This window comes from Acipenser ruthenus, chromosome 7, assembly GCF_902713425.1.
Source record: "Acipenser ruthenus chromosome 7, fAciRut3.2 maternal haplotype, whole genome shotgun sequence".
In the NCBI taxonomy this organism is placed as follows: domain Eukaryota; kingdom Metazoa; phylum Chordata; class Actinopteri; order Acipenseriformes; family Acipenseridae; genus Acipenser; species Acipenser ruthenus.
The window spans coordinates 10,375,869-10,392,803 of NC_081195.1; the positions used below are offsets into that span (position 1 = coordinate 10,375,869).

Sequence of the window (16,935 nt, forward strand, 5' to 3'; positions counted from 1 at the left end):
TAATCCTAGCAAAATAACCTCATTAAACATGCCCTTTCCTGCACCAAAAGCTAAAAGGAAGCACGACAAGCCATTTTATCATGGATTTTTTTTTTATCAAAATCCAGTTTAAAGACAGCAGTTCTGTTTAGCTTCTATAGCAGAGACAGCAAATCAATTTGTTTATTGCTTTAAGAAATCAATACTGGGGGGGAAGGGTGTTTTTGCATTTCTTTCTGCTGATGGCAGGTGAAAGCAACTTCCAAACGGGGCGTGACCTTGCCTCAATCTGATCTGATCTCTTTTTTTGCAAAGTCATGATTGTGTGTTACTTCTGCTTCCAGAAGCAATGCTTATAATGGCGTTTTCTCATCAGAAGTGCTTCCAGTGTATTATATTAGCTGTCTCCACATATGCTACAGAACCTTCTGAATCCCATTAAATCACAGAGCAGGTTAATGGAGGCTTCATTAGTGTTATTGCATATCCTACAGTATGAAAAAAAGCAAACCTAAAACCACTTTCTTTCCAAACATGGGTCTCTGAGGGGGATAATGAATGATGCTCCTTATTACCCATAGAATGAAGCCATCCTAACATGTCAGTTAAATCAATCTGATTCAGGAATAGAGGTGGTGTAAAACCACCAGGACAGCCTGGAAAATGTTAAGCGATTTAACTGGCATCTGTTTATTTTTTAATGCAGAACTGTTCAGTAAACCAGCCTGGTAACATCAAACCCCAGCACAAAGTAATGACTAATAAAATAAATAAATGAAGTGCTTTTTAATGGAAAGTGTAAAATTACGCTGCCTTTATATTATGCAGTGCTTCCTTGTTATTAGGCAGTCCTTTATACGACAAAGCAAGTTATGTCTCCCATTTGCCCCATAACGCCATTACACTAGCATTGGCAGTCCTATTATAAAGCAGAACACAAATTGCATAGGTTTATTACCTATAGCTCCTGAATAGCGTGTAATAAAGAGCAAACCCCCACCCCCTTTTTTTTTACCGTAGCAAATTTAAATTAAAAAAGGAACATATAGAATTGAAATATGAGTGGTTCCTGATTTCGAGAAAATACGTTGGAATTTTTTTTTCTTTTTTTTTTAAACGACAGTCAACAAGAGTCAAATTTATAGTGAGTGAAGGATGTGACTGCATTGCAAAACAGCTACTGGCAACATACCAAGATTCCTCACTCTTAATATAACTCTGGATCTGAACCACTACAATATGTGAATGTTAAGGTTGTAACCAACAACATAGTCTGCCTATCTGTATCTACACTGCATGTAACTGTTTTTATTAGAGGTTTTCTTAGATTATTTTTTTTTTTTTTTACAAGGTTCCTGATGGACTATTCAGTAGTGCTGATACGTGTTGAAATCAAAGATTGTGTCTGTCAAGGTCACTGTATATTTAAACTGCGAATATCTTTAATAGAGCTGCCAGTGCAAACCCAATAGCAAAAGGCAAGTACTTTTAAAGCGGCTCTGTCCCAGCACAGTGTTCAGTACACACTAAGATATACTTCACTGGTGTCTGTTCATTACAGTCCATGGTTAAACCTTTTGTGCACTCAGTGAGACTTGATGCTAGTACAATCACACATTATAGGAGAACATAGGCATCCAATATAGTAGTCTTGGGTGATAATCAGAGACCAAATTAAAGTGTTGTGGACTGAGGCTTGTTGTGAATTTCTATTGGTATGTGCCTAGGTCCCACATTCCAGCAATATTGATTTACCTATTAGTAATGCATTATAACATTATCTATTTGTTTTAATTCAAGTAGCTCAATGTTAACAAATTACTGGCATGTCTTGCTTTCTTGTTTTTTTTTTTTTTCAATTTTCTTGTAATGGCGTGTTGGCAGCAAACAGGGAGTGTTTATGGGAGAAAGGTTTCATGTGGTAGAATACAAATAAAGCTTTAGCCAAGTAACCTGTGAAATATCCCAATGCCATTGAAATATCGGGTATTTTAAGACTGTATTATACATATCAGAAACTGAGTAAATAAATGCAATTCTCTAATATATATATATATATACACTTTTTATTATTCCACAGTAATTGGTTATTTATAGTTTTAAATAAATGAACAGCTGTGGAAGTTGAGTATTGGAGCCTGTTGTGCTAAATAATTGGAAAGAAATGTATCCATGATAAGGAAAACTACCACTCCCTAAATCATAGCTGTGCTTCAAGTTCTTTTTTTTTTTTTTTTACCAAAACAGATTTTATTTTACAAATTAAACCAATAAAATATCGTGGCCATTAAAATTATACTGGGCGTTTCCACTTTATTAGAAAACAAAGTAGGCACATCATTATGCTAGTTAGGTGGCTACACGTTGGGGTACCTGGCTAGTCAGAGCATCTGTAACCCAAACTGAAGCTGGAAAATCAAGCACTGTTCCATGAGTCATTAAATAACAGCAAACATCCCAGAAGACTGGTTACTAGTCATTGGTGACAGATTGTTTTGGCAGAGATACAGAGGTCCTTGTAGTTTTAAATTAAACAGAATCTAAATTGAATCACCTGTCTATCTAAAGATACTCTTATGCTTGTACAGTACTTCCACACTGATATTTTGATATCTTGATGTTATTACTGTGACCTATATCAACATCTCCTGCCAGGGTAGTCTGATTTTGATGACTTATCAAATCTAACAAAAGCTCAATTTTCAAGAAATTAGTAAACTTGTTAATAAGACATATGGGTTAATAAAACGTACTCAAACATAAACAGAACTTACCAGGGTTTTTTTTTGTGTGTGTGTGTGTGTGTGTGTACAGAGATTAATATATATATATATATATATATATATATATATATATATATATATATATATATATATATATATATATATTAATTCAAAACTAGACAACAAACCAATGAACTAAGTAATAAAATTAGATATCTGAAGTGCCTAATCAATCAAGTTTTTTGTTTCCTTTCAAAAATTAAGAGTGAATTACATATTGGAGTAATTGTCTTGAAAATATCCCCCATGATGTCAGTGTTGCATGAGTAATCACACCATCACTGCTTTGTACTCTAAGACATCATTTGACATGGTTATGATGTACACATAGTATAACACATTGAAGTCCATTATCTTAAAGTGTCAGCAGTACAGTTAATTGTTTTATTTATTGGGAGAGACACCATGTTTTAATAATTATCCTCATATTTAAATCTAACATTATATTTAATATTGTATAATATTTTGAATTATAAATAATAAACCTTAATGTTTTAAATAAATATATAAATATATTTATTAATGCATTACCTAAAGTAACTGGGATTTGTTAACAAAATAATATTTATGTACTGCAAGACCTTCTTCCTGCAAGTTTTTTTATTTTATGGTAACCTGAAATTCAATATTTCTATTGTACTATAGTTAGCTATGCTCATGAACAAAACAGACTAACAGACTGAACAGTTATATAGTACAGATCAGAGGTTTCTAGTGCATGTAGCATTCCACAGCATAACTTAATTAATGGACAATGTATTGAAATTCAGTCTGGCTAGTTATATACCACATTTTACAGTTTGAGAAAAGTAACAATTGCACAACAATTGCACAGAACTGTGTACAAATGTCACTGACCAATATGTTTATAGAAGCAAGATGTATTAAATAGTGCAGTGCTCACCTCTCCTGGTCTGTTTTATCTTAGGACTCAGCATGCTCAGTCCTGGGCTGACCTCTCTCCAGTGTTCAGCATGCTGTTCTTCTGCTTTGCAATCCTCTCACCCTGTTGCACCTCATCGCTGTGGGTCTAGCCCCAGCACCAGAAATGTCAGACTAACCTAGTGCACCAGCAGACACACTTTCTGACCACTCCCACTACCGGTCTGGGGCTGATGTCTTGCATGTGCTTAGATAAACCCGACTGAATTATTTATCCAGATCGGAATTAATTCCACTTCAAACTAACCATTAAGTGCCTGAGTAATTACTGTCAATAAATCACTGGAGCAGAAACAAAAGGGCTGGGCCCAGCTTCCTCTTTCCTTCCCTTAATTGGCTGTGCTCCAGATATATTTGTCTACTACAGCAAGCCGTTAGTGAAGTGGTGTTTGCATCCTTTATCTTCTGCTCCCGTCCTGCAGCATAAAGGCTTTAACTGTGCCAGCAATCAAATCAGTGCTGATTTGCAACCCTATGCACAGCTTATTACAGGGGAGGGAGGAGAAGGGCATTACACACTGGCAGCACAATCCAGAGACAGCACATGGAGGAATAAAAAGCACCATACCATGAAGTTAAATCAGCCACTGTGAATCTCAGAGCCTTCTTTTTTTGTTACTGTTTTGCTAAAATATACAATCTGGAATGCTTTTGAAATACTGAAGGACCTACAGGGGATATTATATATATATATATATATATATATATATATATATATATATATATATATATATATAATCCAAATGATCACTGATTACATTAATCATGTATTATTCACTTGTATCATGATCATTACCTAATATGCTTGAAGTGGCTAACATTATGAACCTGTGCTGACTCCCCCCTCAGAGACCTCAGCTGAAACCTCTTTATCTAGATGCAGCTTCATCACCCTGCAAAGAAAGATAATTGACAGGTCTTCCTAATGACAAATTATACAGAACACACAAAAGAAACTAGGATTATCGAGTATGCCCTTATCGATTTGATTGTGAGGAGCCTCCTGCTTCTAAAAATACAACATGTTAACCTGAACAAAAATCTTAAGAAATGATTTGTTAAATCTCTGATTCAAAGTAAAGATATCTAATTCAGATTATCAATCAAGATACATGACCAAATTGTTCACCCTAGTGGATTAGGGTGGGGGGTGGGGAGCGCAAACCACCAAAACACTTGATACTATATGGCAGTGTTTATAATATCAGCAGCTTACATTGCTATTTACTGCTGATTATTTAACTGTAATTCCCGGTGTTGTTTTGTGTTCATGATTTGCTGTGAGACACAACAAAGGATATAAGGAGTGTAACTGCACTACATGTCCAGTATTTGCTTGTTTAAGTTTTATGACTAAATAAGAACAACGTAACTGAAAGATAAACATAACTATTGGCAGTCCTTTGAAATAATATTTAAGGGGAGTTCTAATGTGTGGCTGTTTCACAGGGAGGGCCAATAATAATAATAATAATAATAATAATAATAATATGAAAGATGGCTTGTTGTCCATTGTAATGCAGTGGTAGGGGTACTTTATATTCCTTATATAGCAGTGCATCACAGCCAATATGTACAAATGTAATCATATTCAGGACCTTCATCATTACATTACTCCTATTGTTATAATGTATAATTTAAGACAGCTGTCATTCTTTATAAAATACTTTTTAATCAAAAATATCAATGTATTTTCTTTTCACTGTAGATTTATTTGTATTCTTATGGGTAAATAAGCAAAAGTGAAATACTGACAGAGTGTACAGGGTTTAATGATGACTTGACACCAGATATAATGTTAAAAAAAAAAAAAAAAAAGGCTGGTAGCATTTTCGAACCATAACATTATATACTGACTAACCATTTCCTAGGCAAAAGAGAGAAAGGATAAGAAAATTGTGTTTGACTACAGAAAATCAATATAAAATATTTGGTTTACAGTATTTTTTACAATCTTTTTTATAGTAACAATTTCATCATAATACTTACACTGAAAAATGTAGTAACAATTTTGCACATGTTTACCTAACTATACATCCTGGCAATGTCAGCACTGACATTCCAAAATGCCCTTTGTGGTTTTTACACACTGACTTCAGTTACATTCTGCTTTGCTGGCTATTTCAGTATATGTCCCCCCTGCATATATACATTACAGACAAATGGCACTGTAAAAGCTAATTGATGGAACATGGTAAACATGTAAATACATTGCTCAGATGTGAATGTACCATTAGATTCAATGCCCAGTTTTAGAATACTTTGCAGAAAGAAAATGTTTTGGCTCAAAAGTGGGTCTACGGGTCTACAGTACATGGATATGTAAACTGCAATTCTTTCTCAACTGATTAGAATGATGTTTCAATGGTATGTTTTTTTTGTTTTTTTGTTTTTAACAACCATCTAAAACCTAAGATGTTTCAAACAATCAAAGCCCAATTTGGTTTCCTTCCAAAAACAATGCTCAGAAAAAAGTTAACTTCTTCAAAAGAATTCCCCTAAATCCCCCTTTTATTTGACTAGTATTTGTCATTCAGCTACTCCACAACCCCAGGCGTAGAAATATATACTGTGGTTGTCGGAGATCTTACCAGCGCTTTGTTGGGGGTCTATAAAAATAACATGCAGAGGTGAAAATCCAGCGCTTGCTGTCTGAAAATGGAAATGATCAGAATGGTACATGTAGCCACCTACATTTATACTTAATTGGCATAACAAACCCACAATCATTCAAATTAATATTGAGAAGTTTTATATACACAGCAAAACAGCTTGTAAACACATAACACCAATTACTTGACCATCACTTATGCAATACATAAAGCTGTAACTTAGTGACTCACACTCTTAAAAAAAAGACTGTGCATCTATTGTTGTATAAATACATTTGCTGAGAAACAATTTACAACATCCACAGTTTTGAAATTGCCAATATGAATGCCTGTGACAGAGAGAGAGAAGGTATTTGAACTGCAAATCTCCCTCCCGACCAGAAAAGGCACTGTGTAAGGTGGGTAGTAAGGTGCTTCCTCCTAGACTGGCGGACTCGACGGTAGGCGGAAACCGAAAGTCGGCCATCTTGGAGGGGACGCACACCTGTCTGTACGTGGAACAACCTCATTGCGATCAGCTGCGGTCTAGGCTGGGATTGGATAAGCCCTGACGCCGGGCTGATCAAGGGGAGGAGTTCTGGTAGCACAAAGGAGAAGCAGATGGGTGAATGCACCCCCTTACGCTGAATGACTAACCAAGCCGGAGTGCTGTGTTTTGTTTTTGTTTGTGAAATCTCTGATTTGCAGAGTACTGAGAGCCGGGGAGCTGTTGCTAGAGAGCCAGCATCACCACCCACTGCACGGGAACCAGACTGCACAGCATAGCACAGCACATCACCACCCACTGCACGGGAACCGGACTGCACAGCACAGCACATCAGCACCCACTGCACGGGAACCGGACTGAACAGCACAGCACATCACCACCCACTGCAAGGGAACCAGACTGCACAGCACAGCACATCACCACCCACTGCAAGGGAACCAGACTGCACAGCACAGCACATCAGCACCCACTGCACGGGAACCGGACTGCACAGCACAGCACATCAGCACCCACTGCACGGGAACCGGACTGAACAGCACAGCACATCACCACCCACTGCAAGGGAACCAGACTGCATAGCACAGCACATCGGCACAAAACCACACTGGAGAGCACGTGCTGTGCACTATGGAGAAACGTAGACTATTATTATAATTTTTATTTGAGGATTGCAATTCTTGCTGCATACCGATACCATTGTTGGTAGAGGGGCAATTATTATTTTGGTTGTTTAAAATAAATACGGCCCATTTTCTGGGAACTTGTTACATTGCTTGGACTTTACTTTATTACATGCACCACTCACATCCTGACAAGGCCCTTTCAAGGCGAGATAGGAATTCTATTTTAAAATTGCACTTCTACATTTCAAAGCCTGTTTCCTCAATAGGGGCATTTACAGTAGTTAATTGGAAATGATCTGATTTTAGTTTATTTCTGAGAATGGCATTTATTTTTTACAAACTGGAATAACTTGTTTAATTCAGGCCAAGGATGTATACACTATACTGCACATTAAAAATGCATTTATACAATGAGGCTATTATGTTACATTTCATCCCTTGTATATATTTATATTGCCCAGTCATTAGAATTGGAACTACAAAGAAATTAACTGCCCTCCAATAGGGCATCTGAGAGTTTAAAAGTCCAGCAGCCTTCTGACTCATAATACAATTTGTCTCCATACCAACTGACAGCTATTTTGTTCTTGTCTGTAGTGAATCATGGTTATGGACTATAACAAGCATCTTTATGTGAAACACTGCATCTACTGGATGTCTGGTATTCAATTGTTCAGCATCCATTAGTAAATTAAATCATATTTCAATCTAATTGCACATAACACGTTAATCTAGTTTTCAGGTTTATGCTCGGAATTTCCTGGGCCATTATGTTTGTTACATGCAGTCTTTGCTAAATCAAATCATGTCATTGTTTGAAAAATGATTATAGGCACAGTATACTATTGTACTGTGTTTATACAAGATATATGTATATGCATTTTATTAATGATCATAATTATGATGCAGTTTCTTATGCAAATGGTACTTGATTTATAGAACAAAAGCCCATCTAAGATTTACTCCTAGCCAGCCCTTTGTTTTGGACTTGCATCACCTAGTAATATACTAAATTAAAATGTATATTTTATTCTTTAAGTTTAATGTTTATTTGAATTTGAACACAGATTACTAACATTACAATTTAAGCTGGTACAGTACATAGTTTTGTGATTCTAACCCAAACCACCTGCCAGTCATCACTCCATAATTCATATATTTCAGAAATATATATCTAAGAAACATCTTCAAAATGTAATCAAATAAACACAGAATAGTCAAATTGGCTATACTGTATTTTTTGTAAAAATCTAAAATGGTGCCTTTTTCACCTTACATGTAAAAATACACAAATTGCATATAAATATAAATTCTGAAATATCAGCATTACAATATCTAAAACATGTACCACATTTGTGTACACTAATGCCATCTGTAATGCCACTGTAATGCCATCATTTGTGTGCCTTTTTATTTAATAGATACATAACATGCTTTAAAATATGTAATTGTCTGCAATACAGAGATACATTTCATATAATAACAGAAACCTCTTCTTGAAGTTTGCTTGTCCTTCTGCCTCCCATTAGGAAAGTGAAAAATGTTCTGCACCTGTACATCCAGGTGTATTGCCTGGCATCAGTTTCACGTTTAAAATAGATAGTGGTACCTACTGAGACAACTTCAAATTGCTCCATTAGCAGCCATCCTTCCCAAACTAACGTTAAAATGTTCATCACTGCCAGTACTATAACCCAAGCTTCATTGCTAATGACTGTTGTCAATAGAGCCCAAAAATGTAGGTCAAATTTCAAGTAAATATAGTAAAGTGCTGAAAATGTAAAAATCAGATGAGCAACTGCAACCCCCATAATAAAAATGATGAAGAATTGATGATTATTCTTCCCGATGCAGTTCTTTAGAAAAATGCAATGATGGTCATACTCAAGCACACAACAGTTGCAGAGTTTACAGTGCTTGGCTCGTTCTGGTTGAAATACCTAAAACAAAAAGGTAAATATGCATCTTTATTCTGAACGGTGAGGCACACAAAACCAATTGGTTTATTTGTTTAACAGCAGTATGAAAGATATTGTGTCTGAAATCTTACTTACGGCACATCAAAGTTTAGAGGCATAACAAAATAGTGATTGACTAGCTTATATGTGTCTCTGTGAGATTTACTTGTAATCCAAAAACAAGAAGAAAAAAAAGCGCATTTGAAGTTTTAAGTTTAAATACTTACAATAGATACGGTTTTGTTCAATGTTCACAGTTTCTAGCTTACTGTATATACTTTATGAATTTCAGATTTGTTTGATTAAACCGTGCTAAAAATAAGGAAAGCATCTGACTTAAAACAACAACACTTGGTGAATGGATCTGTAGCAAAACGAGACGTGGTGTATATAACCTGCACTAGATGTGGCTTACCTCACAATAAACACAAAACTTGCTGAGACTTTCATTTGCATTCAGAAGGTCAGCAATTTTTGAAAACTTTGTTTCAGATTCAGCACTTTGAAGCCGTCCTGGATCCTTTGTTAGAACTACCTTAAACATCCACAGGATGCCACTGAAGTGAGTGGCTGATACAAGCAACAGTGTATTAGCAGGCCAAAGAGGTGATCATGGGTTAAGGAAATGCTAACCTTCAGTACAATGTTATAAAAATGCATGCATTTCACTTTTCAAACACTTCAATGTTAAGAATACTGTAAATGCACGGCTATTGTTTATTTATAAAGAGAAATATGGCAGAAAGTAAAACAACCAGAAACAAGAAATGCTAAATTTCTACTAATATTCTTACAGAATGACCAACAAGAAATAGCCATTACAGCAAAGGATATTTGGTAGGATCTTGTAAAAGAAGCAAACCAATGAGTGAAATATTCCAGCAGCAAATGTACCCAGGTATGCTGGATTTGGCAACCTGCAATAAAATGGCACATATTCTAAACATGGATAAGGCTATTTACATTTGTGTAAAGACTGGGTTCCTACCTTTAAACCTTATCATTGGGTTTGCTGTTGATTTTCTATGATGAATTACAGATGTGTACTTTTTTGTTTGTTGTTTTTATCAGTTTGCTATATGTAAAAAGGCCATGCATCAAAACATTTGGTAAATCCGGCAAAACTCAAATTCCCAGATTCCTCTCCATTCTCAAACTGTTTCAAAAGACGCAGCAGGAGGTAGACCTGAAATTCATCTGTGCAGTTCAAGCCAGGCTACTAGTCTTCGGGCAGCAAAGATGCTGTTTGTATCCTTAAAACAGACCCCCAGGTCGTTCATCATTGGATTGTTTATTGTAACAAACTGTTGCCTGATATTTATGTTTGAAAAAAAAAATCAGATCAAACATACCTCTGAATGTCATTCATCCTATGGTACTGAGAGAATGTTGTCCTTGCCAACCAAGGGAAAACCAGTGCACAAAAGATTCCACCATACTTGCCCAAAGCAAACGAAATAAGGAACACAACTGAGGCACTGACACCAGGGAATAGCAGAGTCCAATAGTACATGCCTAAAAATTACAAAATAAAATGTTTTCTATACAGTACCACATACTGGAAGTACATTACTGCAATGTCTGTATCTTTTCTCAAGGTGTCATTTGCATGCTGACATGAACCTTTTTGTAAACACAATTTATTAACTACAGGATAATTCACATATTTTAATATTTTACATTAAAAAAAAAATACTAGAAAGTTTGGATATCCGGTAGAACGATATCTTTAAAATGGTGTATGCAATTTAGTGGTCTCTACTGCCCTCTAGTGCAAAAGAAAAGTAAAATGTGATTTCTAGGACAAAACCGGACTCTGCCGAGTCAACAAGTCAGCAGCTCTGAATTGTATTTCACCAGTCATTACATATGTTAACTGCACTTCTTGATTCTTTATCGTGATTGTGTGCTGTCTCTACCTTTGAATTTTAGGCATGCCGAATTGTAAACGTAATCTATCTACTCCCCCCCACCCCCAACACACTTTTGCACTGACTCAGCAGAATCTGGTCATTTTGTATCATTACTAGTTTATGCAAAATTGCTATTACAGCACCCTGCCTTAATCTATTTTTTGTTGTATAAAATGCTCTTATATTGCGACTAACATTTTCATAAATGTTGACTTCCAATTACAGTATTATTACTATTTTCTTTTAGCTAATCACAGACTATTTAAATCCCTACATTATCAAAAAGTCTGCAAAATAAAATACAAAATCCTTACCATATGACTCCTTGGGTTTCTGATCATGTGGCTCTTTGCTATATTTATTTAAAACCTTTGTAAGTTCTTGGTGTCTAGAAAAGTAAAAAAAAAATATATATATACAAATATCTTGTCCCTTATTTTCAAAAATTTCTAAAACTCAAAACATGTATGATTAAGGGTTTGTTACAAAATTAATAACAAGCAAGATTGCAAAACAATGCACAAACCTGTATGTTATTCCTTGCTTGGCAATGTCGAGTGGAGTAAGTCCATTCTTAGCTTTTAAATGCAGATTCCGGAATCCAACAGCTTGCAAAAGCAGCCAGCTTATTTCTATTGCACCTTTTTCAGCAGCTATGTGCATGGGAGTCATTCCTTGATTATCAGGAGCATCAGCTTGACACCTCTGTACAGAGAAAATATTCATATTCATGAGGTGACTGACTGAATACCAGGAACTGATTTAACTTGTCACACTCTGGGGGATAGCTCAGTGTGAAGGTTGGATCACTTTCAGGGGAGAAATTGAAACAGAATTTTATTTAGATTTTTACAAAATATGTATCTCAAATAGTTTCTGAAATAACTGATGATTAGAAAAGTCGCATAGAAACAAAAATAGATACATACACTGTTTCTCAATAAATATCTCACAACATAAGTGTTTCCAGTTGAAGCGGCAAGATGCAGGGGTGTGAGTAAACACTTGTCTGTATCGCAAAAATTGAAACTCCCCAATTCCTCAAGGTATCTTATGGCAAATCTGAAAAAAATACAAACCAAACAAACAATATGAAACAACTGCTTTATTTTTCAAAACATTATTTTTGGAAAAGCGAATGTGTTATAATAATGCTACATAAATCAACACCGTCCCACTGCCTTTGACTTAAAATTAAATTGTATACAAATGATAGATCAACGAAAGCTGAAATAACCTGTAACCAAATGAACATGTTGCTGCAGAAAACAGATGAGTGCTTGTTCAAGTTGCTTTTAAGTTTAACAGCTGTAAGGCTTCCACCTTTAAACAAACTCCTCTGTTTAGTAACACACTTGTCCTGCCAGCACCAGTATACAGTATCTATGTGTACAAGTGGCTGTAAAGAAAGTAGTGACTATATGGATATGTCTTGTAAAAAAGCCTTACAGATTTCCACCTATCACTGCATGATGAAGTGCTGTCTTCCACTGATGGTCGGTTAGGTTCACATCTGCTTCATATTTCAGCATTCGGTGGATAACATGAACATCACCATGTCTGAGATAATAAATAAATAAAGCATGCTTTTTAGTTTCCTTCAAGTTTCTAAAGAATGTAAACACAACTTAGCTTTAAGCCAATAAGTAGTAAAATGAAACGTTATTAATATTATATACCAACTAACCTGCAAGCAAAGTGAAATGGTGTTTGGCCTGCATCATTTGGCAGATTAGGGTCAGCTCCATGCTGCAGAAGCAGTTCTGCCAGCCCCCTGTTCCCCTGGAATGCAGCGTAATGAAGGGGTGTAAATCCACTCCAGCCTACGAGAACGGGAAGACGAGCCCATCAATTCAAGAACAGCATAGAGGACAGCCCACATCATCTCCATACCAGTGGCGTGTTGTCCCAATAACCCAGGGCATTTTTAACAATTAAATAGTATGTCAATCATACATGGCATGTACAAAGGTTTTTCTTTTTGTTTTGTTTTGTTTTTTTTAAATATCATGTGATTCTTGATCAACGACTTAATTCTCACTAAATCCTGACGCTCTGGTTAAAGCCGTTGTGTCTCTTGTAAGTTGCAACTTGTCCTGACAATGCGTGGCGGACAGGGTTTATCATAACAATACCATGTGTCCTGCGTATTTGAAGTATATTCTGCGATTTGAACAATGTAGACTAGAGACGTTTTTTCCTAAAAAGAAGCATGGTATGGTACCTGCAGAGCCTTTATCCATTGCTCTATGTACAGTCTTACCTTTACGCACCAGGAGTGACTGGTCTTGCTGAATTAAAGTCACACAATGCTCCAAATTTCCTCTCTGGATGGCGTCAAAAATATCAGTGCCGACAGAAATGGCTGAATTGAGTTCCATAGCAGACGAAACAAAAATGGTTATGTTTGAGCAGCGGGCGTAATTAAATGAAAATTAGATACGTCTGATGCGTTATGATTTTTTTCTTCATATTACTACTGGTAACTTTTAAATACAAGAGTACATACACAACTTCAAGAAAGCCGCTGGAAAAGCTGTTCCAAAAAAGCAAACATAGCATTGAGTTTCCGCCTCGGCAGTGGTGTAGGCATCACGTGACAAAAACAAAGCGGAAGATACTTCTAATGACAGATGACACCGCACATGACAAAAAGAGTTCAAGTCGTGACAGTACTACAATACTGGAAGGCTGTTTTTCCAGAGGAAGTTACAGAACAAGAACTTACAAAACAAGAACAGACATGTTAAAAAAGCTCATCAGACAAGCTTTACCGTACCATCGGTGAAAGACTTGGAAAATCTGATTCTTAACCAATCACACACAGACACAATAATATACAGTTTGGAAAGTGCGACTGAGGTCGCCAACTGGATCAGCCAAGTTGGACAAGTTATTATTATTATTATTATTATTATTATTATTATTATTATTATTATTATTATTATTTCTTAACAGACGCCCTTATCCAGGGCGACTTACAATTGTTACAAGATATCAAAAAAGAAAACTAAACCAGAAAGACCGCCCTGAAGGTGTTCTGCTTTAGACGACATAACCCCTCATTTCTCCGTCTAATATAAACCACTATCGATTAAGAACTTCGCGCAACCCAGGTGTAATGCTAGTTTCAATAACAAACAGACTAACGTATCCAATTCAGTAGTCCCTCAGAAATATGTATCCCCTGGCGTATTGCGCATTGCGCATGAGTAAAATGAGATAGTCCCACAGGCACTCATTTTTCTTTTGTTCGTGTCTGAGGTAAAATACGAGTGATGTGCACGCGCAGCAGTTGTCGGCTACATTTTGCAATCATTTACTAACTTTTTCGACAGGACGGCATGATTTTTTTGTGATGTGTATAATCAGTTATAGTTTGTTTTCATTAAAAACGTCTTTGACATGCGCAGCTAAAACAATCTTTGAATAATTAATGATTAATGTATTAACTATGCGACCTACTTGTTTATAAACGATTGTGCCGATTTCAAAGTAGACTATTATATATATATATATATATATATATATATATATGATTTCAAAACTTGGAAGTTCGAAGTAAATGATCACGAAAGTTTTCAAGAATGTTGTTGCTCTGTGACTTGTGCTGTTATGGAATAAACACGAGTCGTGTAAATTATATTAAAAATGCATAATGTACTACATATAACATTATTGTTTACAGATATGTGTTTATATATTTATTTTATATACAGTACACACACACGATTGATATTGACAGTGACAAACACGGGATACCAAATTAGACAGCTCCCAATAGTCTATGGCTGTACTATATTTGGTATCCCCTGTGCATTTCAGGCAGTGGTGCTCCTAGAAACAAACTTGCAGTGTGTCTCCCTGTGCCTCATTATCACACACAAAGGGTTTGATTGATTTTGGGTGTATTTACAGTGATAAACCAATAATACAGCCATATACTAAGATATTGTCAGCTGTCTAATTTGGTATCCCATGTGTTTCTCACTGTCAATACCAATCTTGTGTGTCTACTGTATATAAAAGAAATATCTAAACAAATATCTGTATTAACGTATACATTTACACGACTCGTGTTTATTCCAGACATAACAACACAAGCCACAGAGCAACACTCGTGAGAACTTTCGTTATCATTTACTTTCACTTTCAAGTTTTGAAACCCCCAAAAATATATAAAAAATAGTCTACTTTGAAATCGGCACCATCGTTTATAAACAGGTAGGTCGCATAGTTAATACATTAAGTAAATGAAACTTTCTAGGGGCGCAGTGAACGTTTAATCTTATAGTAATTATAGCAATAATTAAAAAAAAAAAAAAAAATACAATTTGAAGTTTGCTAACTTTAAATGTGAATTTTACAAATTTTACAGCAATTTTTGTTGTTGTTTGTTTTTAATTTTTTTTTTAAATGTTTTTTTTGCTTCCGTCTGATACCGATGTAGTGTTATTTTCAGGTATGCAGTAAAAAGTGTTACTCAGCTCACTGCGCTTGCGCGCGCATACCTAAACAATGCCTGTTTTTGGTCTTTTACATCTTTTTTGAATGTATCATATTTTCCAGTCTTTTACATGGTTGTTAATGTAATTGATCACATTTTTCCACCATTTTGCACCTGTACCAAAATCTGACAGCGTACCACTTTCTGACATTACAAGATTCAAGCTTGGTTCAAAAAGGTTGGGAACCCCCGTCCTAATATATGAATGTACAAGCAAATGGTGAATTTGTATCCCTACTGTACAACTACGTGATTTTATCCTGTAAAGAGAACGGACAGTACCTTAATGTACAGGCAGAACAATATGGAATGTAAGTAGTGCCATTGATATTTCAAACTGCACATTTACCAATACAATTGTCAACAACTTTAAAGTACTTGACAGCTTACTCCAAATAAAATTGTTCTTTCATGTAGTATGCAAACTAGTGGTTTCCGCTCAGGATGTTGTTAGATGTTTATTTACACATAATGCATACTGTTTAATGGTTCTGTAAAATATAACCGTATGCAGCAGTGTAACCACAATAGACAGGATTCCTTTGAAGTAAATGTCAGTAATTTTACCAGAAAAATATAGTAAACTGACAAATGTACATAAAGTAAAAAAAAAAAAAGAAAAAGAAAAAAAAGTATGTCACCGTTACATACACTAGCTGTATTATTATTATGGTATGATTTGGTACTCCATTATAATTGCAAGATTACCTTCATTATAAATATACTCGACCCTTTCCCAAATAACTAGTACGCTACTGTGTTGAAAAGCATAGATTGAGCTAATGTTTTTATTTTCATTTCCTCTAGATGTCACTCTAGTTTAAAAAATACGTTTATTAAAAAAAAAAAAAAGCTTTTGCAATTTGACACTCAAACATGGATCAAGAAAATGTTAACATTATTTAAAATGTTTAATAGAATTATGAAGAGGGTATATATTTATATTGGTTTGATTGGTGTATTTGTTATACTGTATGATGCATTAAATTATCATAACATATAATTATTACATCGTATGCTCACTCCAAAGAAACATCTTTTATATACAGAATATTCCAACCAGTTACAAGAGAAGTATACTTTCTTTAATCCATATTTAAAATAGAAGAGAAAAATACTTTGTAAAATATA

At 35.3% G+C, this 16,935-nt stretch overlaps 1 protein-coding gene across 3 annotated transcripts in view; it reads right to left on the minus strand.

Moving 5' to 3' along the window:
• Positions 1-14,018, minus strand: part of LOC117415077 (rho GTPase-activating protein 22-like) — a 42,100-nt gene extending 28,082 nt beyond the window's left edge. For 2 of the 3 annotated variants that reach the window (XM_034025015.3, XM_034025014.3), the window contains exon 1: positions 3,667-4,122. Coding sequence is in view for 2 of the 3 variants with exons in the window: in XM_034025014.3 (XP_033880905.1) it covers positions 3,667-3,700 (34 nt within the window). In the remaining variant the exon portion in view is untranslated. Of the gene's footprint in view, positions 1-3,666; positions 4,123-10,736; positions 10,900-11,611; positions 11,686-11,823; positions 12,003-12,226; positions 12,360-12,746; positions 12,858-12,984; positions 13,121-13,560 lie in introns of those variants that run through there. The other variant, XM_059026329.1, reaches the window with a different exon arrangement.
• Between the last annotated feature and the right edge of the window lie 2,917 nt (positions 14,019-16,935).